The 25665-nt window shown below is 40.1% G+C and overlaps 1 protein-coding gene across 1 annotated transcript in view; it reads right to left on the bottom strand.

Moving 5' to 3' along the window:
- The window catches only part of IPCEF1 (interaction protein for cytohesin exchange factors 1), a gene marked incomplete in the record, with an annotated part of 1177958 nt that overhangs the window by 246163 nt on the left and 906130 nt on the right, over positions 1-25665 (bottom strand). Inside the window, 2 exon segments of the mRNA XM_044063366.1 lie at positions 2916-2977; positions 6927-6998. Of these exon segments, the coding sequence (XP_043919301.1) occupies positions 2916-2977; positions 6927-6998 (134 nt within the window).

Raw genomic sequence — 25665 nt, forward strand, 5'->3', positions numbered from 1 at the left:
CTTTGAATGCTGCTTCCTCCTACAATAAAATACAGACTCAGTTGGCTCAGTGGATGCCATAATGCATGTGAGGCCTCCAATCCTCCCTTTTCTTCTCTTAACCTTTCCAACAATTCTGCCCTATGCTTAATGGTTCTAGACACAAAAGGAGCTCAATGGGGACAGTTGGACATGTCATGCTCCAGTCCCAGGCAAAACCAAACACAGAGTGTGGAAGTCACAATGGGGAGACTTGTTTCTCACATTCTAGGAAACATTTATATTAACCACCAATATCTAACAATTTTAACAGTAATTGGGAAAAATAGTTCTCCAATGAGATACTTGGCTTTTGTAATTCTTTGCTCCATTTTCTAACTGAATGATGACACTACAAAGGTTTTATTGGGCATTGACAGCAAGAATGAACTGAGAATATGGTATTAGTAATTGACCCTCTTATCCTGATGGCCTGTTTGAGGAGAAAACATCCACCAGGCCTGGAGGAGAGATAAAGGTCCCCACAGCAGGAAATCCCAAGGATTTACTACTGCAACAATGAAACATGAACATTTTAAGTTATGGATTCTGCATTCATCTGCCTTCTTTTTCCTCCCCTTCCTCCTGTTAAATCTGCAAGAACAGCATACGTCTCTGCCATGCCACTTTTTATAAACTTGTATTTGAACAGGTGATAGCCAAGTCAACCTAGGTTACGTTATATATGGGTCTCCTTAATACAGAGAGCTTATCACTGCACAAAAGATTGAAAAATCACCCTGCCAAATTTCTACAGTATAAATACATGGACTCATAACAAAAGGTTTTTGTTGTGGAACCTGATACTCTGGCAATTACTGAGTAATGACTAAAATAAGAGTGTCCTGCTTAGGAGGAATTGTGAAGTATAACTGTCCGTCAGAAACAAATGCAATGTAGCTGAGGCTTCTGGGACAAAGCATAAATTATGACTGTGGATTCTAACTGGCTTATAGTCAAGGAGGTACAAGTTATTCCCCACCCTCCAATCATCCAAGTTGCTTGAAAGGATATTGTAGGAATGCTCAGGTTTACTCTAAATGAAATAACTGCATACAAGTTAGTGAGCTTAACTAGTTAGGGTGCAATAAAGCACTCCTTAGTAAAACCACTGCCTTACTTAACCTAATGCAGCCCATCAGAACAAACACTGTTCATGGCACTAGCTTCTTATTTGATATCTGGGGGGGGTCTATATCACACAGTTGAAGTTTTGTAAGTTCAAACACCATATATTCGAACTTACAAAACTTCAACTATGTAAAATTAAAAAAAAAAAAAAAAAACACGGGAAAATGAAATAAAGGGTTGTAAGCAGGGGGGCAAGCCACCCTGTACCCCCCCACATGGGGGGCTGCATACCGCATTGTAGTGCAGCCTCGAAGTTGGTATATTTAAAGAGTGGGGGGTGTGGGGGCGCAGGCGGCAAGCTTACCTGAAGTGTCAGGTAAGTTATTTATTTTTTTTTTTTCCATTTGAAGTATGACAACTTCGAACATATGGTCTCGACCATATAATGTTCGAAGTTGTCATACTTCGATTATGTGATATAGACCCAATATCTGGACCTACATTCCCACAAAACGTATCTGGACCGAAGTCCATATTAATTTCATTAGTAAGATCTATCTGGATTTCTACTTTTTTGGTCCTTCAAAAGCACAAAACCTAAGTTTGTCCTCACAACTGCTCATGTGAAAATGTGCCTTCTTTGGAATTAGATGCTCTAGAACCAGGGTAACATTCATGAAGAAAGTAATCCTAACAGTGCATTACAACTGTTACTACATTTACTTAATTAAATGCATGGCAAATTTTCCCTGCCAGTTTAGAAGAGTTACTGGGATCGCTGCACTTGGATTGTATGTACCTTAGATCAAGGTTCAGTTGAGGGGTCTGGACAAAACCTGGTTTAAGTGGAAAAATAACCCAAAGCACCAAGTGTTGTGCAAATTTCCTTGTCTTATGCAGCAAATATAGAATTGTTACACAGATGACAAAGACTAGTAATGTTAAGAAAACCCAGCAGAGACATCAATGCAACCTAAACACTTTTTGGAGAGCCATTAAAGCTGTTAGTGGGTATTCCATGACCAGATAATATCACACACTCAAACTAATACCTTTCGGAGCCACCTTAACACTATGGATATGTCAAGTACCTCCCCCTTCCAAATTCTGTCTTCCAGCCCCATGTTTAGCATAGCCAAACATGCATAAAATTTAGTAGTAAACAATATACCAGTGTATAGCTAAATACACATAAAACACAAGACAGTATATCTACAACAAATAATTATATTGTATGCAAACAGTATGTAGTGGAAAAACTGGAATGAATGGTAACTGATTAATGCAACAGCTCTCACAAATAATACATGTTGAGGAACTTGAGCAAAAGGAAGCCTATTTAAGTTAAGCCAGAGATACCTTAACTTTTAACAGATGAAATGCTGGTAATGAAATGAAAAAATGGAAAGAAAGGGGGGAAAGCAAAGTTAGTATAAGAAGAAACAGGCAAGGGATAGGCTGCATACAGGTAGGAAAAAGAGGGCAAATATAGCAACGGGTGAATGAAGACTACAGATACGAAATGAAGTGTCCGACATCTGGTAGAGATTAAACAATTATGGAAACAAACATTACTGCAGATGAGGGTAATGGGATGTGATGTAGTATCCATCCGTAGCAAGTGTATGGGCGAGGTTCAGACCCAAAGCCAGTACAAACAATGAAAAGGAATACTATTTTCAAAGTGCCAATTTTAAACACAAATCTACAGAAAGAAGCTGGAGAAAGACAGTTTTGTGAATAGGTACCATTAGCAAGTACTATGGTCAAACACAGCACTCCACAATGACATCTCTCATTATTTGAGAAATGTATTAACAATTTACCTCCTTTATCTTTATCCAACGGTACATTCTGGAATGCAGCAAGCCCCAGTTTAGCTAGCCACCTAAAAAAAGGATACAGAAATTAAAATCTACATTGTGACACAAATACTTCACATTTATGTGGTAAAAGTGAGGTGTACAAACATACAAACATGTCAACTCTACAGAAATTCGGTAACATGATTTACTTAAAAAAAATAAATAAATAAAAATAATAATAAACTTATTAGCAATATCTGTTGTAAGTGGCCTGGCATCTAGAAGCTATACTGTAAGGCGGCTGGCATTCTTCCTTGAACCCTGCCTAAGTTCTTCTATATAAATTTATTAATGCAGAAAGCAGAGTAAAGATGATTAAATTGAGGAATGCGCCAGCCTTCCTTACAATGCAGCAACAAAGTGCTTTTTCTGTTTTGTTAAATAATGCCAACAAGTAGTCTACTTTTAGCATGTTTAGTATGTTGTATTTTATTAATGACTGAACAATACATTTTCAATGTGCAATTTAAAAAAATTTTTTTTGTTACAATATTCTTGACAGATTGTACACAACTTATCTACACCTGTTTGCTGTAAGCCACGTTTGTATTTACTGCTGCTGGTAAATGGCTTAAGAGATATAGTAACTTTTAAGTGCGTCATGGGACTTTCCACTGTGGCTTGGACTCAAACATTCTGTTACTTGGCCGAAGAAGTCAAAGTAAAAATCAATGTAGATAATTCAAAAGTCTTATTTTTAGTTAGACTCATTTTGTGTGTGTGTGTGTGTGTGTGTGTGTGTGTGTGTGTGTGTGTGTGTGTGTGTGTGTGTGTGTGTGTGTGTAACAAAAAATATGCAACTGGCCCAACAGGTAACCAAAATATACAAAGAAACTTATATTGGTCAATGGAGTTTAGAATAAAAGAACCAAATTCAACGGTTAGCAAAGTTCCTCGAGTACAATAATTGCATACAATAAAAATGCAGGTGCAATGTATGGCAGGGCCAGGATAATTAAATATAAATGTCTACATGATGCTTTCAAGTCCACATTTTTTTTCTATCTTGGAAGACAAAAGGCATGCATTTATATATATGGTTACACAAGAAGGAAATCTTGTCACAAAAATCTAATTCGGATTAATCCACTATATTTTTGTATACTGCTATAAATAATGATACTTACAAAGTCCAACTCAAAACATAAGGTGCATGTTGTCATAACAAATCACATTCTAATAGCAATATCAGCACCAGAATTGCAGAATAATGGCAAAGAAATGTTCCTCTTAAAGACTTTAATACCTTTAGGGTTCCAAAAACAAAGTTGAGAAATGCAAAACTACAATAAACTTGGTTATCCAGAAGTGTAATACGAAGGTAAAAAATTTTAACACCTACATAAATAAAACTTGTGTGGCACAAGGCCAACCTGATAGACTAAAAGAATACACTCAAAACCCAATACAGCAATAATGAATCTATTCTGGACCCATCCCAAGCCTAACCCATATACAAGTCTGAAAGTGGCTTGAAACAAGACTTACTACTTTGCATTATGTTATGAATGTAACTGAAGCCAACAACAACTAAACTACGAACACTATTCTGAAACTATCCACAGGCAATCTTCTCTATGGAGTAAACAAATCTGAAAATGAAACAGCTGCTCTTCTCAAATACAAAGAAAATTAAAATATGAAGGAAATGTGAAATTTAAAACACGATACGAGGATACTGATACTAAAATCAGATAAATAGAGAAAGATGTAAAGAAAAAAAACAAAATTACTGTCAGCCCATATAAAGAGATATATATGGGTAATTTCCCCTTTAAGAAAATATAGTGGGGAAAAACATAATAGCATATTAAAATATGTGAAAAGCTATAAACATGCAGACCTAAAATATACATATGCAATACACTATGGGAATTCAGACAAGTACCAACAGAGAGAAAACTGTTTTAGAAACAAATATATTAGCATATCAAATGTGAAGATGTAACTTGGAATATACCCACAAAGTAATTATTATGGTGACAGAAACTTAAATAGAAAAAGTACAGACTTTAATGAGGTTTTCTGCATGAAATATAAAATGTATTTATAAAAGATGTTTAAGTGTGGTTCTGTACAGTCAGAGGGAAACTCAACAGAGCTGCATTTCTCAGAATGTGAAACAACTGGAATCCAAACCTACAAAATGTGCAGAAGTTGAGCTATACAAACAGCAATCAGCAAAAACAATCAGGTGTTTGCGGGAGGAAATAAGTACACACAAAGTCAGGAAACCTCTGGTTTGAAATTTATCAATATTCCAGAGACAGACCATTTGTTTATAGATCTAGACTTTCAATATAGTATTTGATAAAGATAAAAAGGCCATGACAAACTATTATACCAAGAAATAAAGTATCCTGAATTATGCAGAGGCTGAAACAATGACGGAACAGCAGGCACATGGAGGGCTCAAACTCATTACATTATTGATTTTGTCCCTGGATGTAATTTTAACCCAGACCCCCAGAATAAACCTGGAAAACACACATTTAAATGTCATAGTAATAAAGAGATGTGAAATTAAAGGTTAAGGATAGTAAGGGACACTGGCTATGTCTGAGATGGGTGGTAAAAACTGCTTTCTGGGACGAGAGTGTACTGATGCCCTAGACTATACTGACTGAAGCAGTTGCATGGCAGAGGTCATCAACAGGATTCAGAGTTGGTTGGGAAAATGTAAGGAAACATATGACACAAGTAGGGTAGTGGAGGCTGCACACAGGCTACACTTTGAACTGCAGACCACTTACCATTTTCCATGGGCATCTCCATATTATAGTGAGCTTTAGGTAAGAGCTATTTCATACAGCTATATAATGCTGAAGGAATGCTGGGGTCCATGCACTTAATGAGGAGGGGCCAATAATGCTACTGGCAAAGATTTCGCTGTAAATGTGCCTTGCAGCAGTGAAATGGGTTTGATGTAAAAGCATGACGAAAGGAAATACAAAAGGCTGTATGCACATAATTGGGATCAAAACTGGTCAAGTGCTAACACCTAAAATGTTCCTACAGGATACTCCAGTCAACAGTGAAGAAAAGCAGGAGTACTGAAAGTGAGAGATGAGAGTTAAAGCCTTTTTGGATAATACAGCAAAATTACGTGGAAAAGAAGCTCACCGCAAACTTTAATGTGCCGTTATGAATCCTGGCTAACTGATGTGGAACTCTGTACAATGCGGTCATTGGTAATGACCATGCATAGGGAACAACTGCTAAGGAAAAACAGGAGGACAAAAAAGGGAACCAGAACAATCTGCTACTAACAGCTCTCATATTTACATCTATGACTTGGGACCTTTAACGTGCAACTGATGCATGAAATGCAGCGTTCAATCAGGCAACGTTTATTGAACGGAATGAGTAATTAGCGCAAGCAAACAGTATGGAAAAAGCAACTGGCAGCACTCATATGGTACTGGACATGTGTGGCAGAAAGTGTCTTCTTCCAGCTTCCGTACAATCTGATGATGCACTGTGAGTGGTTATGCCATATGACAATGTGCTGTGTAAAGCTACCAGTTCAAATCCCTCCTCTGCCTCATCTCTGACCCCATATCCAACAGTAGACTACAGCTCAAAAGTCATGTAGCAGTAACCTCTGATGCACCAAAAGGGTCAGCAGGTTAAAGCATTTTGTAAACGGAAAGCATGTTTCCCACCACAATCTTCACATGTTTGTGTGGTCTAGAGGGGGGTGATAGCAATTACAATGATTCAAAAGAGATAATGTCAAAACAAAATGTGTGTGTGTGTGTGTGTGTGTATATTCAGAACACCTCTGGTAGTTAAGCTTCAGTACACTACAGAATATTTTAATTTACATACTTGAGGCTTTGACTTGCTTTGGCCACCGAGATGAAGTGATAATGACATAGTGCCTACAACGCTTTTGTAAACTTTACAGTAATGTATAATAAACACACCACAAAAAGCAGACATATATGCTGATGAGTTTCTGCTACTTACTTGTGCATTTCCTCTGCGTTGTCAGCAGCGAAGTAGAAAATCTTCGTCTGTGGATCACAGGCCTTGATAGCACTTAAGAAAATAAATACAGATAAGAAAAAACATGCTGTAGGAGAAAAACAGTCAATATCACAACCAGTTTTCAAAAAATTGTTTAAAGAAAAACTGGAATTGTGTAAGCATACTTATATATTTCGAGGTAAGGTCAATGGACAGGGTTGTTGAGCATGAATAAAATGTAACTTGGGCATGCCACCAAGTGAAATAATACATACTTCAGAATGATTATAAAAGGAGAAGAAAGTAAACAAAGAAGAAACACTAGCATTATGTGAAAGCCAAATCCAATTTTGACAAGCAGAAATTAGATAACTAGAGTTGATTTTTTAGCAATTGTTGCAGTCTAAAAACAATTCATTTAAACAGGGTAGTAAAGTGCAAAATCAAGATACAGACACATTGATATAGGTGAAAAAAGTTATAATGGAACAGTATACAACACTGATAGCAGTTAAGGAGAACATTCAGGACTAGAGGGGACAAGCACAGTGGGATAATGGGAAGATACGCAGGATAAAAGAAAGATCGGAAAGTATCATGTGTGCAGCAGGTTATCAGGCAATGCCTTCTACACAGCACAAATAATTTCCCCATCAGTGTCAACATCACTACGACAAGACCACCACATTAAATTTGGGTGGGTGGTACATGTCACAGCAGCAGGAAGCATATTTTATAGTGCTGGAACAAGCATATCACGAAATGCATATGAAGACATGGCTGACAGTGCTCCAACTAGTAAGCAGGAATTCAGCAGTGTGAGTGCAGATCATAGGAATTAGTAAACTGAAGGCAGGTATTGGTGTACCTGATATGCTGTCCAATGGGAACAGTACAGAATATAAACATAAGTTTACCAAAAGGAAAGCACTGCAGACAACTGCATGTTAGCTTACTTGGTGATTCTCAACTGTCCTCGATTTTACCTCACATTTTTGCCCTGACCCTCATATTTTTTTTCTAGTAAATCACAGAGTATTACAGTCAATAAGTAATGCCATGCATATGAGTTTCAAACTACTTATTTTTATGAAAACGCATATTACAACTGAAGAACATATCATTTAAAAACTGGCCTTGATTTTGGGCCTTTGCTCCCCATTATTTTTTGTCTTTGCACTTAAATCTTGATCAAAGAAGGCGAAAGGTATGCCAGGCAAAACAGGGCCAACTTCCCATTTCACAAGGAAAGTGCCAGAGGCATTATTTAAAATTTGTAGCCCGTTGTGCCACACAACACAATGGGGATTTCTGGATCCCTGCAGAAGCACTGTTAGTTTCTGCATTAAATCACACAGGATCAAATCAGTCTGAGGACACTTACCTGCAGCCATTAATAAAACAGCAACCAGAAACTAAGACACATATTCCGGGGCCACCCAAATACCTACAAGTTGTTTAAAGCACAGCCATCATGGACTAATATAAATCACAACTTAACCCAATAGCATAAAAATATAATACATGTTGGCTAGCTTTCTGGAAAATGAGGGTAGTGGTGTACATCTATACCAAGACAACTGTTGCACGAGTAACACAGAACTGATGAGCAATATAGGAGCTCCTTGTAATGCCACTATTGGTGTGTAAAATAAATACTGGCAATATCCTTGATATGTTTACATGCTGAACAAAGCTAGGCAATGCTCCTATTGTAAAATTCAAACCCATAGTGCATTTCCGATACTGGATTTCTTCACACAGTCACCCCCCCACTTTTTTTAATAATTTATTTTCTTTTGTTACTTTGTTTCTTTGCTGCTACTGCTGAACGTCTGTGTACAAAAGATAATATTCTGCATTTGTTGGATTCTATTTTTAAAAATTTTGTCTAGTTATATTTGCTGACTGAACATGTCCTACAGGACAATGCCATTGATGAGCCTGCAAAGGAATCACAAAGAACATACATGACTCAATGTACAAATAATATGAATAACTGAAAAACGGATAATCTAACATCCTATGGACAGATCAAGCATGGGAGAACACTAGTCAAGTTAATTTTTGTCACATGACAGTAACAGATAATGAACTATATTGAAAAAGATGAAAATATTTATAAATCTTAATGTAAATCATTGTTTCTCACTTAGTGTGGAGGATCTGAAAGTGCACCTGAAGAAATTTGTCTCAATGCAAGTGAAGTCCGTTCAAAGCTTTCCAACTTGTGGAAAAAGAAATCACTAAATATTTTCTTGGATTTACATAAGGATATAGGTCAGTCTATGAACAGACCGCCAAAGGACTTAACATGTTCAGTGCAGGTACAGGATACGAGCAAGTGAAGTGTACTTCAGCAATTTAGCAGTTTACTGACAAAAGGTAGTTGGAATTAGAGACAAGTGTTGATTGCATCAAAACCACTATAAATTGTGAACTTAGGAAAAAAGTGTTGGCATGTTGACCTGTGATAAATCTAGCAATCCTTTTCCTTTGCTCCAGTTGTAAAGACATGGTGACAAAATGTTAGTGAATTTATGCAGAAAAGGATGGAAGGAATGCACCAAAGCAGAAAGTTAGCTGAGAACTGGTAGGGAAGGAGGGCCCAAGCTCTTTAAATGAGCACAGTACAGCGATAATTAAGATGTTTATGAAACATGAGCCAATTATATCGTGGGCAGTCCAGAGAGTTTTGAGATACTACTGGTACTTCAATGACATTTTTTTAAAGAATATATGGGTAGGTCTCGTATGCTTTGGAGAAAATATGATCACTACTATCATTCTTTAGATGACTGCAGTAAAAATGCAAGGTTTTGGCATAGTGTCAAGATATAGTTTACACCGTAAGAACAGAATCTGTAGTTCTAGGTAACAAGAGAGACAGGATCAAATGTGAGGAGGGGATGACATAACCAGCAAGCTGGAAATTACTGCAGCTTTCTGCCATTCTGCTTATAAACACAATGAAAAGTACGAGGCCAGCAACTAAGTATGTGTAGCAATTTGAAATGGCGAGATTTGCTCTTAAGTCCCAAAACATGGATACCGAATAGCTGAAAAATGGACTTGCATATCAAGTCCAAGATGGCCATTTCCCAGAACGTTCTTTTTCTCTGAGATAGGGTGATCTCAGAGTTGGTGTATATAAACTTTGGGGTGGGGGGCTGCATATAGAAACAGAAAAACACTTTAAATAGACTAAGAAAATGTGAAGTTCCAGCTATTCTAATTATCTAAGGGAGTTACTGAGTCCTAATTATACTAGATGAAATTTCCAAACATATTTCAGAGACAAATTTGCAGAGATCGTCTCACTTTGCCCCCTCTATTCTCTCTCTTCCTGTTCTCTTAACTGTGCTTTTTACACACTACAGACATTGCTAAACCAAACAAATGAGGATCTTTGCATGCTTTCGCTCATCTCTTTGAAGAATCTTCTAATTGCACTTTTATGGCCATTGGTTTCCTTACTGGAAACAGCTAGATCTCATTAACTACATGGTAGATCAATTACATTTTCACATTCTATATGACACCGTTGCAGTCTATATCTCAGTAAAAGGCAAGAAGTGACTTTTCACTAACTACAAATTCCTTAAAACTGTGTGTGTGTGTGTGTGTGTGTGTGTGTGTGTGTGTGTGTGTGTGTGTGTGTGTGTGTGTGTATATATATATATATATATATATATATATATATATATGTGTGTGTGTGTGTGTGTGTGTGTGCAACTTTAATAGAAAAAAGGTCACGAGTCCTCACATATTTTTATGCTCCAGGCAATAAATACCCATTGCAGTCTGAATCACACTTCATTCTGCCACATCATTTTTCACACTCAAGTGCAGCTCACATTTAGGGTGCTTTGTGGTTCAGAAAAAGGTGGCATTAGATATAACCCTCATTTTCACATCTAAACCTTAAGTAAGTTTTCTGAAAACACCCACGAAAACAAAGACTGAAGGAGAGGGTGTACTCCACTTCTACACTATCCAATTCCATGTCTTAAAAGGCTGAATTTACATACTTCATAAAAAAGAGCTGTGTTCTGCATGAAGAATACCCTACTTGGCAGACTAACTCAAAAACAGATTTTTGCCATTCTTACCTGACATTTGCTGGCTTTAACAGTTAACCCTACCCTTTTAGTCTGCCCAGTGCCACCCTTACATGTTGATTCTTACTAAGGACAGCTGCAGACTGCATCTTGTTTAACCCATATATCCCCATTTGGGTCACACAAATTAATATTTTCTTTGCTATAGGTGTCAAGGGTCCCTCTTAGTCAGCTCAGTTGCAATTATCTACTTAACCCTGCCCACCTTCTCTAAGAATTCATCTGTCCTGGGTGTACTGTGATTATCTGACTGTATGATTTAGTTTCCTGTAATTCACACATAACCTGGTGCTGTCATTATTCTTTGGAACCACCACTACTTGTGACTCCCAGGGCCTGTTGAGCTCTTGGCTTACCCCAGGATCCACCATCGCCAGCAGTTCCTCTCTCAGGGTATACTTAACCTATTCAAATACACTCTACAAGAAACCTATTTAATGGGCCACCTGAGCCATGTGTCCACACATTGTGCTCCATGAGTTGGGTTCACTGTGACTTACCAGCAAACATGTCTCCAAACTTCCTAGCTCTACGGAGCAGAGGGATGGAGCCCTGATTGTAACCAGGGGTGATTAGTGCCGCAGCATTGGAGAAGCCATTTGAGGAGTGAGAAGTACTGCCTCTCTCCAGAAGGGAGGGGGGGGGTCATGCAATTCCCTGGGTGAAGAGAGTTGTGCAATTTCCCTGCTGGAGTTTGGAGAAAGCACTATTTGTGGAAAGAGAGGAGGGGGCATGTCTCCTTGGAGTGACTGTCCCGCCCCAGTACTTTACTGAATTTATATGGAGGGCAGGCTGCAAAAATCTTAAAACCATCCATGATAGTTGTCTGAAGGATGGCTCCTCCTCTTTGGCCTTCACCCCAGTGGTGGGAAACAAAAAGGCCAATTGACCAACAGAGGGCTGAAGTTCAACAATCAGCAGGGACAAACCGAGAGAGAGCACACTCAAGAGAGAAAAAGTCCCCAAATTCCTACTCCTCATCTCCTGTACCAGAGTAGGAGACATCATCTTCTTTCAGCTTTTCCTGTTAGGGGTCGCCACAGCAGATCATCTGTTTCCATTTCTTCCTGTCCTCTGCATCTTGCTCTGTCACACCAACCACCTGCATGTCCTCTTTCACCACATCCATAAACCTTATCTTAGGCCTTCCTCTTTTCCTGTTACCTGGTAGCTTCATCCTTAGCATCTTTTTCCCAATATACTCAGCATCCCTTCTCAGCACATGTCCAAACCAACGTAATCTTGCCTTTCTGGGCTGACCCTCTAATATACTTATTCCTGATCCTGTCCACCCTCGTCACACCCAGTGCAAATCTTAACATCTTTAACTCTGCCACATCCAGCTCTAACTCCTGCCTTTTTGTCAATGCCACTGTCTCCAACCCATATAACATAGCTGATCTCACTACCCTTTTGTAGACCATCCCTTTCACTCTTACGGGTACTCGTCACAAATCACTCCTGACACACTTCTCCACCCACTCCATCCTGCCTGTACTCTCCTTCACCTCTCTTCCACACTCACCATTACTCTGAACTATTGATCCCAAGTATTTAAACTCAACCACCTTCACCACCTCTACTCCTTACATCCTCACAATTCCTCTATCCTTCCTCTCATTCACACACATATATTCTTAGTCCTGCTGACCTTCATTCCTCTTCTCTCTAAAGCATCTCTCTCCAGGGTCTCCTCCATTTGTTCCCTACTCTCACTACAGATCACAATTTCATCTGCAAACATCATAGTCCACGGGGACTCCTGTCTGATCTCATCTGTCAACCTGTCCATCACCATTGCAAATAAGAAAGGGCTCAGAGCTGATCCCTGATGCAATCCCACCTCCACCTTAAATGCATCTGTCACTCCCACAGCAGACCTCACTGCTGTCACACTACCCTCGTACATATCTTGTACCACTCTTACATACTTCTCTGACACTCCCGACTTCCCCATACAATACCACAACTCCTCTCTACGCACCATGTCATATGCTTTCTCTATGTCTACAAAAACAACGCAACTCCTCCTGACCTTCTCTGTACATTTCCATCAACACTCTCATAGCAAACATTGCATCTGTAGTGCTCTTTCCTGGCATGAATCCATACTGCTGCTCACTAATCATCACCTCCCTTCTTAACCTAGTTTCCACTACTCTTTCCCATAACTTCATGCTGTGACTGATCAATTTAATCCCTCTGTAGTTACTACAGCTTTGCACATCACCCTTATTCTTAAAAATTGGTACCAAAACACTTTCTCCATTCCTCAGGCATCCTCTCACTTTCCAAAATTTCATTAAACAATCTGGTTAAAAACTCCACTGCCATTTCACCTAAACACCTCCATGCTTCCACAGGTATGTCATCTGGGCCAACAGCCTTTCCATTCTTCATCCTCTTCATAGCTATCCTTACTTCTTCCTTGCTAATCCATTGCACTTCGTGATTCACTATACACACATCATCCAACCTTCTCTCCCTCGCATTCTCTTCATTCATCAACCTCTCAAAGTACTCTTTCCATCTGCTCAACACACTCCTTGCTTGTATGTTTCCCTCATTATCCTTTATCACCTTTACTTGCTGCACTTCTTTCCTAACTCGGTCCCTCTGTCTAGCCAATCGGTACAGGTCCTTTTCTCCCTCCTTAGTGTCCAACCTTTCATACAACTCTTCATATGCCTTATCCTTAGCCACCTCTCTCTTTGCCATGCACCTCATCTCCTTATACTTCTGTCTACTTTCTTCATCTCTCTGACAATCCCACTTCTTCTTTGCCAACCTCTTTCTCTGTATACTCTTCTGTACTTCCTCATTCCACCACCATGTCTCCTTGTCATCCTTCCTCTGTCCAGATGTCATACCAAGCACCTTTCTAGCCATCTCCCTTACTAGCTCTGCTGTAGTTACCCAGCTATTTGGTAACTCTTCACTGCCACCCAGTGCCTGTCTTAACGCTTCCCTTAACTCCACCTCACAATTACCCTTTTTCAATTTCCACCATTTGATCCTTGGTGCTGCCCTCACACTCCTCCTCCTCCTCTTGATCACCAACGTCATCCTACAAACCACCATCCTATGCTGCCTAACTACACTTTCCCCGGTCACCACTTTACAGTCTCCTATCTCCTTCAAACTGGCCCTCCTACATAAGATATAATCCACCTGTGTGCATCTTCCTCCACTCTTGTATGTCACCCTATGCTTCTCCCTCTTGTTAAAATACGTATTCACCACAGCCATGTCCATCCTTTTTGCAAAATCCACTACTATCTGACCTTCTGCATTCCTTTGTTTAACACCATACCTACCCATCACTTCCTCATCCCCTCTGTTCCCTTCACCAACATGCCCATTGAAATCTGCTCCAATCACCACTCTCTCTCTCTTGGGTACAGTCATCACCACTTCACTCAACTCGCTCCAAAATTTTTCTCTCTCATCCATCGCACACCCAACTTGCTCCAAAATTTTTCTTTCTCATCCATCGCACACCCAACTTGTGGAGCACATGCACTAACTACATTCATCATTACACCATCAATTTCCAGCTTCATAAACATCACTCTATCAGACACTCTTTTCACCTCCAAAACACTCTTAGTATACTGTTCCTTCAGGATAACTTCTATGCCATTTCTCCTCCCATCCACACCATGATAAAACAATTTGAACCAACCTCTGATACACCTAGCCTTACTCCCCTTCCATCTGGTCTCTTGCATACACAATATACCAACCTTCCTTCTGTCCATCATATTGGCTAGCTCTCTCCCTATACCAGTCATACTGCCAACATTCAAAGTTCCAGGAGAGAGCTGCTGTGAAATAGCTATTAGAACAAGCCTCAGTGAGGTGGCCTACCAGAAAACTGCCCTCTGGCCCCTTCTGAATATCAGTGCCTCTATCATGGTGAGGCTTTATCATGCTAACAGTACAATTTATACTTCTGCCTCCTATCTGGCCACAACACCATGCAGTTATTTATTTTCGATTTGTTTACCGGGTTAGTCTGACTGGACACAAGGTGACCATTTTCAGCAAAGGCCTGGGGAGAAAAGCTCCAAATACATAGTAAAAAAATATAAAAAATAAAAAAATTACATAAACATAGCTATTTTGCACAAAGAGCACAGAATATATAAAAGGAGTAAAAATCAGAGTTTTACAACTGATGCAGCATACAGTGGTTAGAATATTGAGAAACAAATTAAACAAGATATTATACAACAAATATAGAATTGCTTTCCATAGACAAACAATCATAAACTAGAAATCATAACTATAAAAGTGGCCTAAACAGCTGGTTTACAGTACTATGCACTAAGTGAAACTACACAGTATACCTGTGATCTAGGGATGTTGAAAGTCAAGAACAGGTGAAATTAGTCTGGTTCTGTACAGGAACATACCCAAGTTTTGAATAGAATATCTTTTAGTATGGATCTGAAAGTATGTTTACTATTTAGACTTCTAATGTCAGGTGGTAGAGAGTTCCAGGCCTTAGCAACTGCATAGGAATAAAGAGATTGACCTGAACTATGTAACCAATTGGTAACAGTCAGTAGGGCGGTATTGAAAGATCTTAGTTGACGCGCAGTATTATGGAAGGTGAGCAGACCAGAGAGGGCAGTTATTTGCTTGGTATAGCAGTTGATGGGTCAGGAGAAGTTGATTGTATTTTAGTAGGTTAGGGAGAGGAAGTGTTTCACAGGTTGGTACTAGGCTATCGGCCCTAGGGCCTATACAAGCCTAGCCACAACAATTCCCTGGCTATTTCTTCCAACAATATTTACTTCCCTGGACCCCTACCAGGGCAACTGATGTGATCCTGGGGTAAATTTCCTATCTCCCATCCAGTAGTCAAGCTTCCTTTTGAAGAGGGCCAAGGAGGCACTCTGCTTGACATGTATGGGCAATCTATTCCAGAGTATGGGGAGTCTCTGGGTCAGGAACGTATCCCTTCATAATGTTTTGTTCATTGTGATGACAAGGTTTAGGTCCCTAGAGCATGTGGCTCTGAGGGATTGGGATTTCTTTAAGTGTAGCATGTCCAACAGCTCTAGGTTTGACATTGCCTTGTATATTAAGCAGGGATCGCCTCTGAGTAGACTATATGCGACAAGAGTATAGCTGGAGTTTTTTTTAGTCAGTCAGCATAGAGCATCTGCTTTAGGCCTGTGATTCTTTTAGTGAGGTGTTTCTGTGGCCTTTCCAGTTGTTGCAGATGTCTTGTGAGGTACATACCAAAACAGGGCGCTGTACTCTATGATGGGTCTAATGAGGGATGAGTTCAGTAGGACGATGACCTCCTTTTTTCTGGATGAAAAGCCCTTAGTGATGAGGTGTGCCACACAGAAGGATTTCCTGACAGTTGTGGTGATGTGGTTATCGAAGGTGAGACCACTGTCCACCTGTGTTCCCAAGTCTCTCATCACTACGGTGTTTAGTGTACCTCCACCTATGTGGTAATTCATGGGTACATGGTTATTCCCTAAAGGGAATAACTATACACTTCTTGGCATTGAGCTTGAGCCCATGGCTCTGGCACCAAGCATCTGTTTCTGTAAAGCCCTTTTGTAGAATATCCACATAATTTGGGGATTCAATAATGGCTCCTAGTTTGCAGTCATCTACACACACTGTTAGCTAGAGTCCCTCAGAGTTGGCCTGTACGTTGTGTTTTAGAACACAATTAAGTTAATTGGTTAATAATTTAATTAAGCATGTAATCTTCTGATGGTTTATAAGGACTGACTTTTTGTATGGAAAATATTCCTTGCGAAGGCTGAAGTACCAGAATTGAAATCTATTAAAGAAGAATTCATCTCTGCAGTCTGGCTGCAATTTTCGTTTACCTTTTGTTTTTTTGGTTTTGCTGTACTTCAGAGAAGCAGATGCCAAACAAGCACGGTCCCAGGACTGAACCCTGAGGTACTCCACTTGTCACTTGCCTGGAGCTGGATTTAGAGTCGGTTACTTTTACAGTGTGGGTTCTGTCAGTAAGCCAGTTGGCAACCAGAGTGATGTAGGGATTTATGCCCAGCTTAGTAAGTTTATCTTTGATTCCAGAGTGGGGGATGGTGTCGAAGGCCTTGGCAAAGTCCAGATAGGCTGTGTGGACTGTTTTACCCTTGTCCACGGCTCTGGAGATTGATTTGAAGAAGTCAATCAGGTTCAGGAGACACAATCGGCCCTTCATGAACCCAAACTGGGTGGGGTCCAGTGTTTGAAGGTTGCCACTGTCTTTGTTTATAACTTCAATGATAATACGTTCCATGGCCTTGCAGATCAGGCTCGTCAGACTGATATGACAGTAGTTCCCAGGATCCAAGGAGGATCCTCCTTGTGGAGTGGGATAACTGTAGCTGTGCGCCACTCAGTGGGCACAAAGCCTGAGGTGAGGCTATGATTAAACATGACACTTAGGTGAGGTGCCAGTTCATTTTGTAGTTCATGTAGTACACAGCCCGGGATGTTGTCTGGTCCCATGGTTGCTGCATTCTTAGCTTTGGAGAGTGCAGTTTTTACCTGCGTGGCTGTGATTACCGGAATTTGTCAATCTTTCTGTATTGAGATGGGTCCTTTAGGTGGTGGGGGGGGGGTGAAGCTGGCATTGAATCGATCTGCCAGGCTATTGGCAATGTCCTTGGGATCAGTATATTTAATGCCATTCTTTTGTAGCTCAGAGCAGATCTGAGCATTGCCATTTAGATTCTTGACATAGCTATAGAATACCTTGTGGTTGTCTTTGGCAATTTTACTTTCATAACTAGCTTTGGAGGATTTTATGAGGGATCTCAGCTTCTTACTGAGGCTGGTAAGGGAGTTTTTTGCATCTTGGGATTTTCCTCTTTTCTGCAACAGTTTCTTCCTTCTGTTGTATAGTTTGTTTATGACAGGGGATCACCATATTGACTTCTTTTTTTTTTGGGAGGACAGCGTCTTGGTTCTTTTTGGGATGGCCTGATTCATGCATGAGTGGATGTGCTCGGGCAGTGATTTAGTGTAGGATTTGGCAGTCGAACCTGCAGTTCCCGTCTGCATGGGTGTCATGAAGTTGGTCACTTCTGACTTGAGTAGCATGAAGTTGGCCTTGGAGAAGTTTTTTACGGATGTTTCCTTACTGGAGGGTGGGGGTGGGATGTGGATGTCAAAGGTGATTAGCTTATGGTCAGACCTAACCAACAAAGGGGTGACCACTAGTGTGGAGCATCGATTTCCAATGTTGGTAATGACCAGGTCCAAGATATTGGAGACCCTGGAGGGACTACGGATTAGTTGATCCAGGGTGTTAGAATTTATGAATTCCAAGAACCGTTGGGCAAAGGTGTTGATACACTAGTAGCTTTCCCAGTTAATGGCAGGGTAGTTGAAATCACCCAGTATTAGGGTGTTTGGCTGTATCTTAATATTTTCCAGTATGTTTAGAAAGGTGTACGAGAATCTTGGGGCATAGTGGGGGACCTGTAGCAAGCTACAATTTGGATTGCAGTCTTACCTAGTGTTAGTTGCATATGGAGAATTTCATATGCATTGTGTTGGACAACTAGCCTGGAGGTGTGAATATCCCTGGTGAATATGGACACTCCTCCACCTTTAGTGTTTTGGTCCTGGTTTGGTGGCCGAAAAGTGTGCTACGAGTTGTAGCCTGGTATTGCAGGGGTGCTCTCTGGAGCCTTGAACCAGGTCTCAGTTACTGCACAGATATAGATATTCTCCATTTTTAGGAGTGCCTTGAGAGTGTGCATTTTGAGGTTTAGAATTCTAGCATGGAGTAGCATTGTCTTCAGATTTTGCATACTTGTACCAGTTATGGTGGTGGTTTTGTCCTTTGAGCCTTGCCTAAAAAGGCACTATAGGAGTGGCAAGAGCCTTAGCCAGTAACCTGAATCCCAGAAGCGACAGATGCAGACCATCTCTGGCAAAGCATCGTGGTTTGTCGATCATGTCGTCCCAGGCAGAAGACACTGGATCCCCTCTGAATGACACCAGAAGCTTAGCCAATTGTTGAAGTCAATCATTTTGTCCTTATACTGTGGTATCATTCCGGACGAAGGCAGGATGCTACTCATGGCTAGGGTCATACCTGTCTGGGCCACATGATCCAAGAGCTCTTCCATGTCTCTTTTCATGTAGTCCAGGGAGGTACATCTCAAGTCATTCACTCCAACATGGACAATGACAGAGTAATATTTGTACTTGTTGTGGAGTGACTTGAGTACATGCATTGTGGTGGATCCTGGAACCTGACAGGCAGCCGACTAATTTTCTCCCTGTTCAGCCTGGTGAGTGGGACATCAGTGTGCTTGTCTATAGAGCCACCTATGACTAAAGTGTTGGGTATGTTGTCTTGCCTTAGGGGCTGTTGTTGGGTTGCACACTGGTGTTGTGAGCTATGTTATACTTTGGTTGTGATTGGTGTTTGTTTGCATTTCAGCTTCAGAGGTCCTTGTTGCTTGGGCAGGTTAATGTTAAGGGCCTCCATATATGTGGGTTTAGTGTTGCTATGTGAGGTTGGTAGTGAGTTTTGAAGGGCTATGTGTTGCTTGAGGTGTAGTGCAGGTGTTAACCTTCTCCTCTTGATTGTCTATGGGATGTCTGATGAGAACGAAACTTAACATTGGTTGCAAATTTTGAGATTTTATTGTAGCAGGTAGATAGTTTCAGAAGGTTATATTTGTTTAGATTAGTTAGAACGGGGGAAGCATATAGTAGGGTAGAGAATAGATGGGTACGAGAGATGGTGATTCAGGATTCCTGTGTGAGGAAGCTCTTGCAGCGGTAGAGTGAACCTAGTTTTTTTTTATGAACTTCAGCAATTGTTAGTGCTATATGTTTGTTGAATTTTAGGTTTTGGTCAAGAGTTACACCAGTAGCTTGGGCTTGGGTTACTGGTGTGATGAGGATATTGTTGGAGGATGTTACTGAGAATGGCGAGGTAGGGGTGAACGTTTTGGATGGGTGGAAGATCATGAGAGTTTGGTCTTAGATGGGTTTAGTATGAGTTGGGAGAAATTTAGCCATTTTTCTATAGCAGTGAAAGCTTTCTGGGTTCTATCTTGGAGTAATTGTAGAGAGGGGGCTGAGCAAATAAGGGTGGTGTCATCAGCATACTGTACTATATTAGTTTGTTGGGCAGCTGAGGGGAAGGTTACTGGTAAAGATGGAAAATAGTAAGGGACCAAGAATGGATCCTTGCGGAACAACTCGTCCCACTGGGAGGAGAGGGGAGAGAGAGTTATGGCATTTAACAGCTTGTTGCAGGAGGAACAGATAATTTTTAAACCACAGTAGAGAGTACTTATCCAGATTGAGCTTGGAGACAGTAGACAGTAATCTGCAATGGGATACCATGTCAAATGCCTTTGACAGGTCTAGGAAGACAACAGATACTAAGTTACCGAGATTTCTTTGTTAGTTGATGTGATCAGTAAAGGATACAAGGGCAGAGGTAGCACTAAGGTTTGCCCGAAATCCATGCTGGGAATTTGCTAGCAGGTTATATTGAAGAAGATGATTCAGTAGTTGGGTGTGTACATATTTTTCTAAGATGTTTGATAGGGGAGATAGTATAGCTATGGGGCAATAATTACCAAGTTCTGTCAAGGATCCACCTTTGTGTAGGGGATGAAGAAATTTTCCAGAGAGTGGGGACAATGTGTTCAGCTATGGATCTATTGAGTATGGAAATAGGGTAGGTGATGGCAGAGGCAGCAATCCTGAGGTAATCACCGGGGAGTTTATCAGCAGCAAGGGTAGTGGGTTTCAATTTGGCAAGGTGTTTATGAATTAGGTCAGCTGGAACTGGTTTGAGAGAGAATTGGGTGTTGGTCTTATGGTGGCAGTTTTTTGGGGGTATTTGTAGTAGTAGTAGTGGGGAAAATGTTAAATAACTTTTGGATGGAGGAGGTGAAATAGTCATTAAACTGGATGGCAATATCATTATCAATCACCCACAGTGTTGGGTTTGGGGACGTGATTTTGCCTGGTTGGAGAATGTGGTTAATTGCGGACCAGAATTTTTGTGGATTGTTGTAGTGAGTTTTTTTTGTAGCTGGATATAACTTTTTTGTCATTACGTATTTGTTTTTTTGCTTGGTTTCTGAGCTCTAGGAAGTATTGTTGATTTGTACTTGTTTTGTTGGTACACCAGGTTGCTCAAGCAATGTCTCGTTGTTTGACTAGGGCTCGTGTCCTTTGAGATCCAGGGGGTTGGGTTGGTTTTAGTATGAATTATACGTTGTGGGGCCAAAAGATTAAGGATACCCAAGAAGGTAGTATTAAAGTGCTGCATGGCTTCCTCTAATGGTAGAGTTTTAAGAGGTGACCAATTATTTATTTTTTTAAGGTGCATCACTTACCTTTCTCACAGCAGTGAAAAAGACCATCTCATGCTCTCTACAGTTTGTGTAACAGGGATAAGCACCAACACTTTTTACTACAAGAAAACTCTGGCTCTGGCTGTCCAATCACCTCAGACCTTTTGCTGTTGTTGTGGTTGTGAAAGGCCTGCTATCTTGTCCTCCCTGGATATACTAGCATGCAAAACCCCCTTGGCTATACACTCCATAGTCAGCCATGACACTAACATCTTGATGTAATCTTCAGAGCTAATTTTTTCCAGTTTCTTTACTAAATATTCTAATAAGAAAAGAAAAAAAAGTGCTGTACTGTCTTCTTTCTATCTGCATATTTAATGTGTGTGTCTGTGAGAGTGCATACATCTTTGGTGACAAAATAGTTTTACAGGCTAAAGTTCAATTCAGTATCCACACAACTGCATACCAATATAAAGAAACAGAAATTACCATGGAATGATGGAGTATGAATCCTAACACTGCTAACCAATGTCAATGGCCTCCAGAGGTACAGTCTTGTTGATGACATCCATGGTGCCAAGCAGATTCAAATTTAAATGAAGCACAGAAATACAAATAACTAATTCCCTAAATGCAGCCTGGCCAAACGGTATGCAGGAGTTGTGCACTGCTGCTCTGGGTATGGGCCTTTGCCATCCACAATGAACACCACACTAGGCAGTGTCTTTGGCCTACTGTCCTTTTGCATCACTCTGTGTTATGGTATGTTCCAATGCTCACTTACGCGCTATAAATATATTCTTATGTTCACATACCCACACTTTCCAGTGAAAGCAGGTAATATTCTCGAATACTATAGCTTTGTTACTGGCTCACAGTAGTAAAATGCCACCACCCCAGCAATTATAGCCTGACCATTTCTTGTAGTGTACCTTTACAATTCAGATGTCTGATCTTAAAAAGGATACCAAATGACCATAATGGTGTATTTTAAGTTTTTTTTTTAACATAGCATACATAGTAGCCACATGACATATTCCAACTTACATAAAACAAATAGACAACTTCTGCAGTCAGATTAATGGCATACGATCAAAGTGGGAGTTGTCAGTAAATTTCCTCCACACAGCAATTATAGCCACTTAAAATCTCTCTGCACACTTTAGACATCCACTTGATAAAAAATAATGACTAACAATGTATTTAACATTTTTTATTTTTATTTTACATTTGTTGACCGGGCTTGTCCAACTGGATATATGTCCATTTTCAGTAGAGGACCGGGGAGAAAAGCTCCAAAATAGGAAATAGTATCACAGCATACAGAATATGCAATACATTCTTTTAGAATAGACAGTACAAAATTTGTGTAAGATTTACCTGCAAAAGAAAACTTTGGATAGCATAAATAAGATGATAAAGAATACCAAGAATTGTCATCTTAAATTAGAAGCATGGTTACAGGCATACAATCTAATACTAACATTCAGTAGAGGCCTGGGGAGAAAAGCTCCAATGTAGTTAATAGTATCAGAATACATTATAGAAGGAAGTTACATTACATTATTTTATATTAGAAAATAGGAGGAGAGTTCTTTTAGAGAAATAAGTCATGAAACAGTGCTGAGAGGAAGTATCTTTAGTGCTAGGATGTGGTTAGAGTTCTAGTTGCAATTGCTAAGCATAATAAAACAGAGCAAAGTGGTAAGGGGAGTGAGAGATAGGGAAATAGACTTTTAGTCTGGGTTAGAGCAGGGACATAGCCAGTGTGTTTTGAGATGTTCTTTAAGATGTTTTTTGAAGAGTAGTGTGGAAGAAAGTGATGATAATTCTTTAGGAAGCTGGTTCCAGGTTTTTCCCACTGTGTTGGAGAACAGTGAGTCCCCAGCCTTGTTAGATTTAGTAGCAAAGACTAGACGTTTATTAGCAGAGCGTAGTGTTGTCAGATTATTATACGGGGTAACCAAACTAGTGAGGATAGGAGTCTTGTTAGGGTGGTAGAGAATCTTTTGGGTAATAGTCAGTTGAGAAAGTAGTTGATTCTGTAGTTCTAACCATCCTAGCTTTTTAAGGTTGTGACAGTGATGGGTTCTAAAAGGGGAGCCGGTGGCAAATCTGGCAATGTTATAGTTGGTTGCAAGTTTGCTAAGGTTGTTTTTAGATAGGTTAGTATAAATGGCAGAGGCGTAAAACAGGGTAGAGATAAGGTGGGTTTGGGCAATGGTAGTTCTGGCTAGTAGTGTGAGGAAGGGTTTGATTCTATAAAGGGATCCTAGTTTTCGGTTGACTGATTTTATAATAGTATTAATATGATCAGCATAGCTAAGGCTGTGATCTATTGTAATACCTAAGAGTCGGGTTGTAGTGTCTGGGGATATGGTCATTCCACTGATAGAAGTTACTGTGAAGTGACATTGTGGAGACCTTTGGTTAGGAGTAAAGAGCAATAATTTAGTTTTTTTTTAGGGTTAAGGAGGAAGCAATGACTCGAACCAATTTTCAACAGTATGAAATACAGTTTGGGTGAGGATCTGGAGTGAGGAAGCAGAGTTGGCAGAGCATATTAAAGTTGAATCATCTGCATATTGTATGCAGGTGGCTTGTGGAATTTTAGAGTTAAGATCATTAATAAAGATTGAAAAGAGAAGAGGGCCTAATATGGAGCCTTGGGGCACTCCAATGTTGACTGGAAGGGGTGAGGATAAATTATTATCCCAGAGAACAGCTTGATGTTTGTTATCCAAGTATGATTTAAACCAAAGTACTGCATGTGGGTCAAGAGATAGGGATTTTAGTATATCAATAAGTAGGTGATTGGTTAACCATGTCGAAGGCTTATGACAGGTCAATAAATGCAGATGAAAGAGTTGTTATTACGATGTTTGTTAATACAGTCAGAAAAGGATAGTAAGGCAGTGGTAGTACTATGGTGAGGTCTAAAGCCATGCTGACAGTTAGCAAGTAAGTTATTAGAGAGAAGGTGGGAGAGTAACTGACTGTGGATACATTTTTCCATTATTTTTGCTATTGGAGAGAGTAAGGCTATTAGTCGAAAGTTAGAAATCCCTCTTACTTCACACAATGTTATATTCCAACTTATTTTACATAAATACACATTAGTTGTACAAAGCCAGAATAGCAGCCATCAAATTTAATTAACAATAACTACAGGGCCACTCATCTGCAAACATGCCCCATTCTCACAGCAATAACGGACACTTTGTTGACCATGTTCCCCCAATGTAAGCAGTTGCTAAAACATAAAAATGTTCTCAGTAATTTATTTCAACTGAAACTGTTCCATTGTGTTTCACACAAATACATACGAGTTTTGCAAAGCCACGCCCACTACCCATGACATCTGGTTATTGGACATGATTTAAAAAATGCCTACTACAATCCAGGCCATCCTGAGTGAGCTACACCCATGGCTACAGCATTGCCTTGGATACTCTTACATTAAATGTCACCAACATACTCTTGATGATTCCACCAACATCCATTTCCTTGTTCAAATTTCCAATCTGCTGCTTTTTGCCATCTCACACTTGATCTAGACAACCAACTAAAGAGATTCAAAGGCTCTCAAACTGGTCATCGATATCACGGGTGGGATGGACCAGAAAAACCTCTTCCCCACAAGGCACCACAACTGTGGTTGCTTTTTACAGAGATGTCACGGCAGTGGCAGCTGCACTTTCCTTCCCTAAAAAATAAATCCAGGGAAAAACACCCTAGCCTGAACAGTACCACAAGCAGCTGTTTAATTCGCCTCTTCATAAAGCCAGTCCTGAATGGCTGTAGCAGATAGCCAGGAATGTGGATTTGTCAAGCCACATCTCTTCAGCCACTTTCACTGTACATGTACAAGAATATGCACACCATCCGGTCATGTCAAGCTACTTCTCCTGAGCTAAGTACAGTCAATTGTTGTTTAATTGCTTTGCAAATTACTTTTCTGTCAGAAAAGTTGATATTTTATTGTCTCTTACCCTATCACATCTAGCGTTCATAATTTCCTCAGGTTTTTCTGTTTTTACTTACTACTTTTACCGCGTGGTATTTTCTCTTTACCATCGTTGGTAATCTTTTTCCCTTTCTCTATCATACCTTCGGGTACTCTCTTGTACAATTGCTGGTACTTTTCTATTAATTAATATGGCAGATAAAAAAGGTAGTCTGGGGTTTAAGCGGTGTTCTGATTGTGGACACAAACTGCCTACTTCTGATGCACACTCTGTGTGTTTACTGTTTGGGAGCTTCCCATTTATCTGTTGAACCACCTTGTAC

The sequence above is a fragment of the Protopterus annectens genome, chromosome 1.part0 (genome assembly GCF_019279795.1).
Source record: "Protopterus annectens isolate FY-2018-M chromosome 1.part0, PAN1.0, whole genome shotgun sequence".
Classification (NCBI taxonomy): Eukaryota; Metazoa; Chordata; order Ceratodontiformes; family Protopteridae; genus Protopterus; species Protopterus annectens.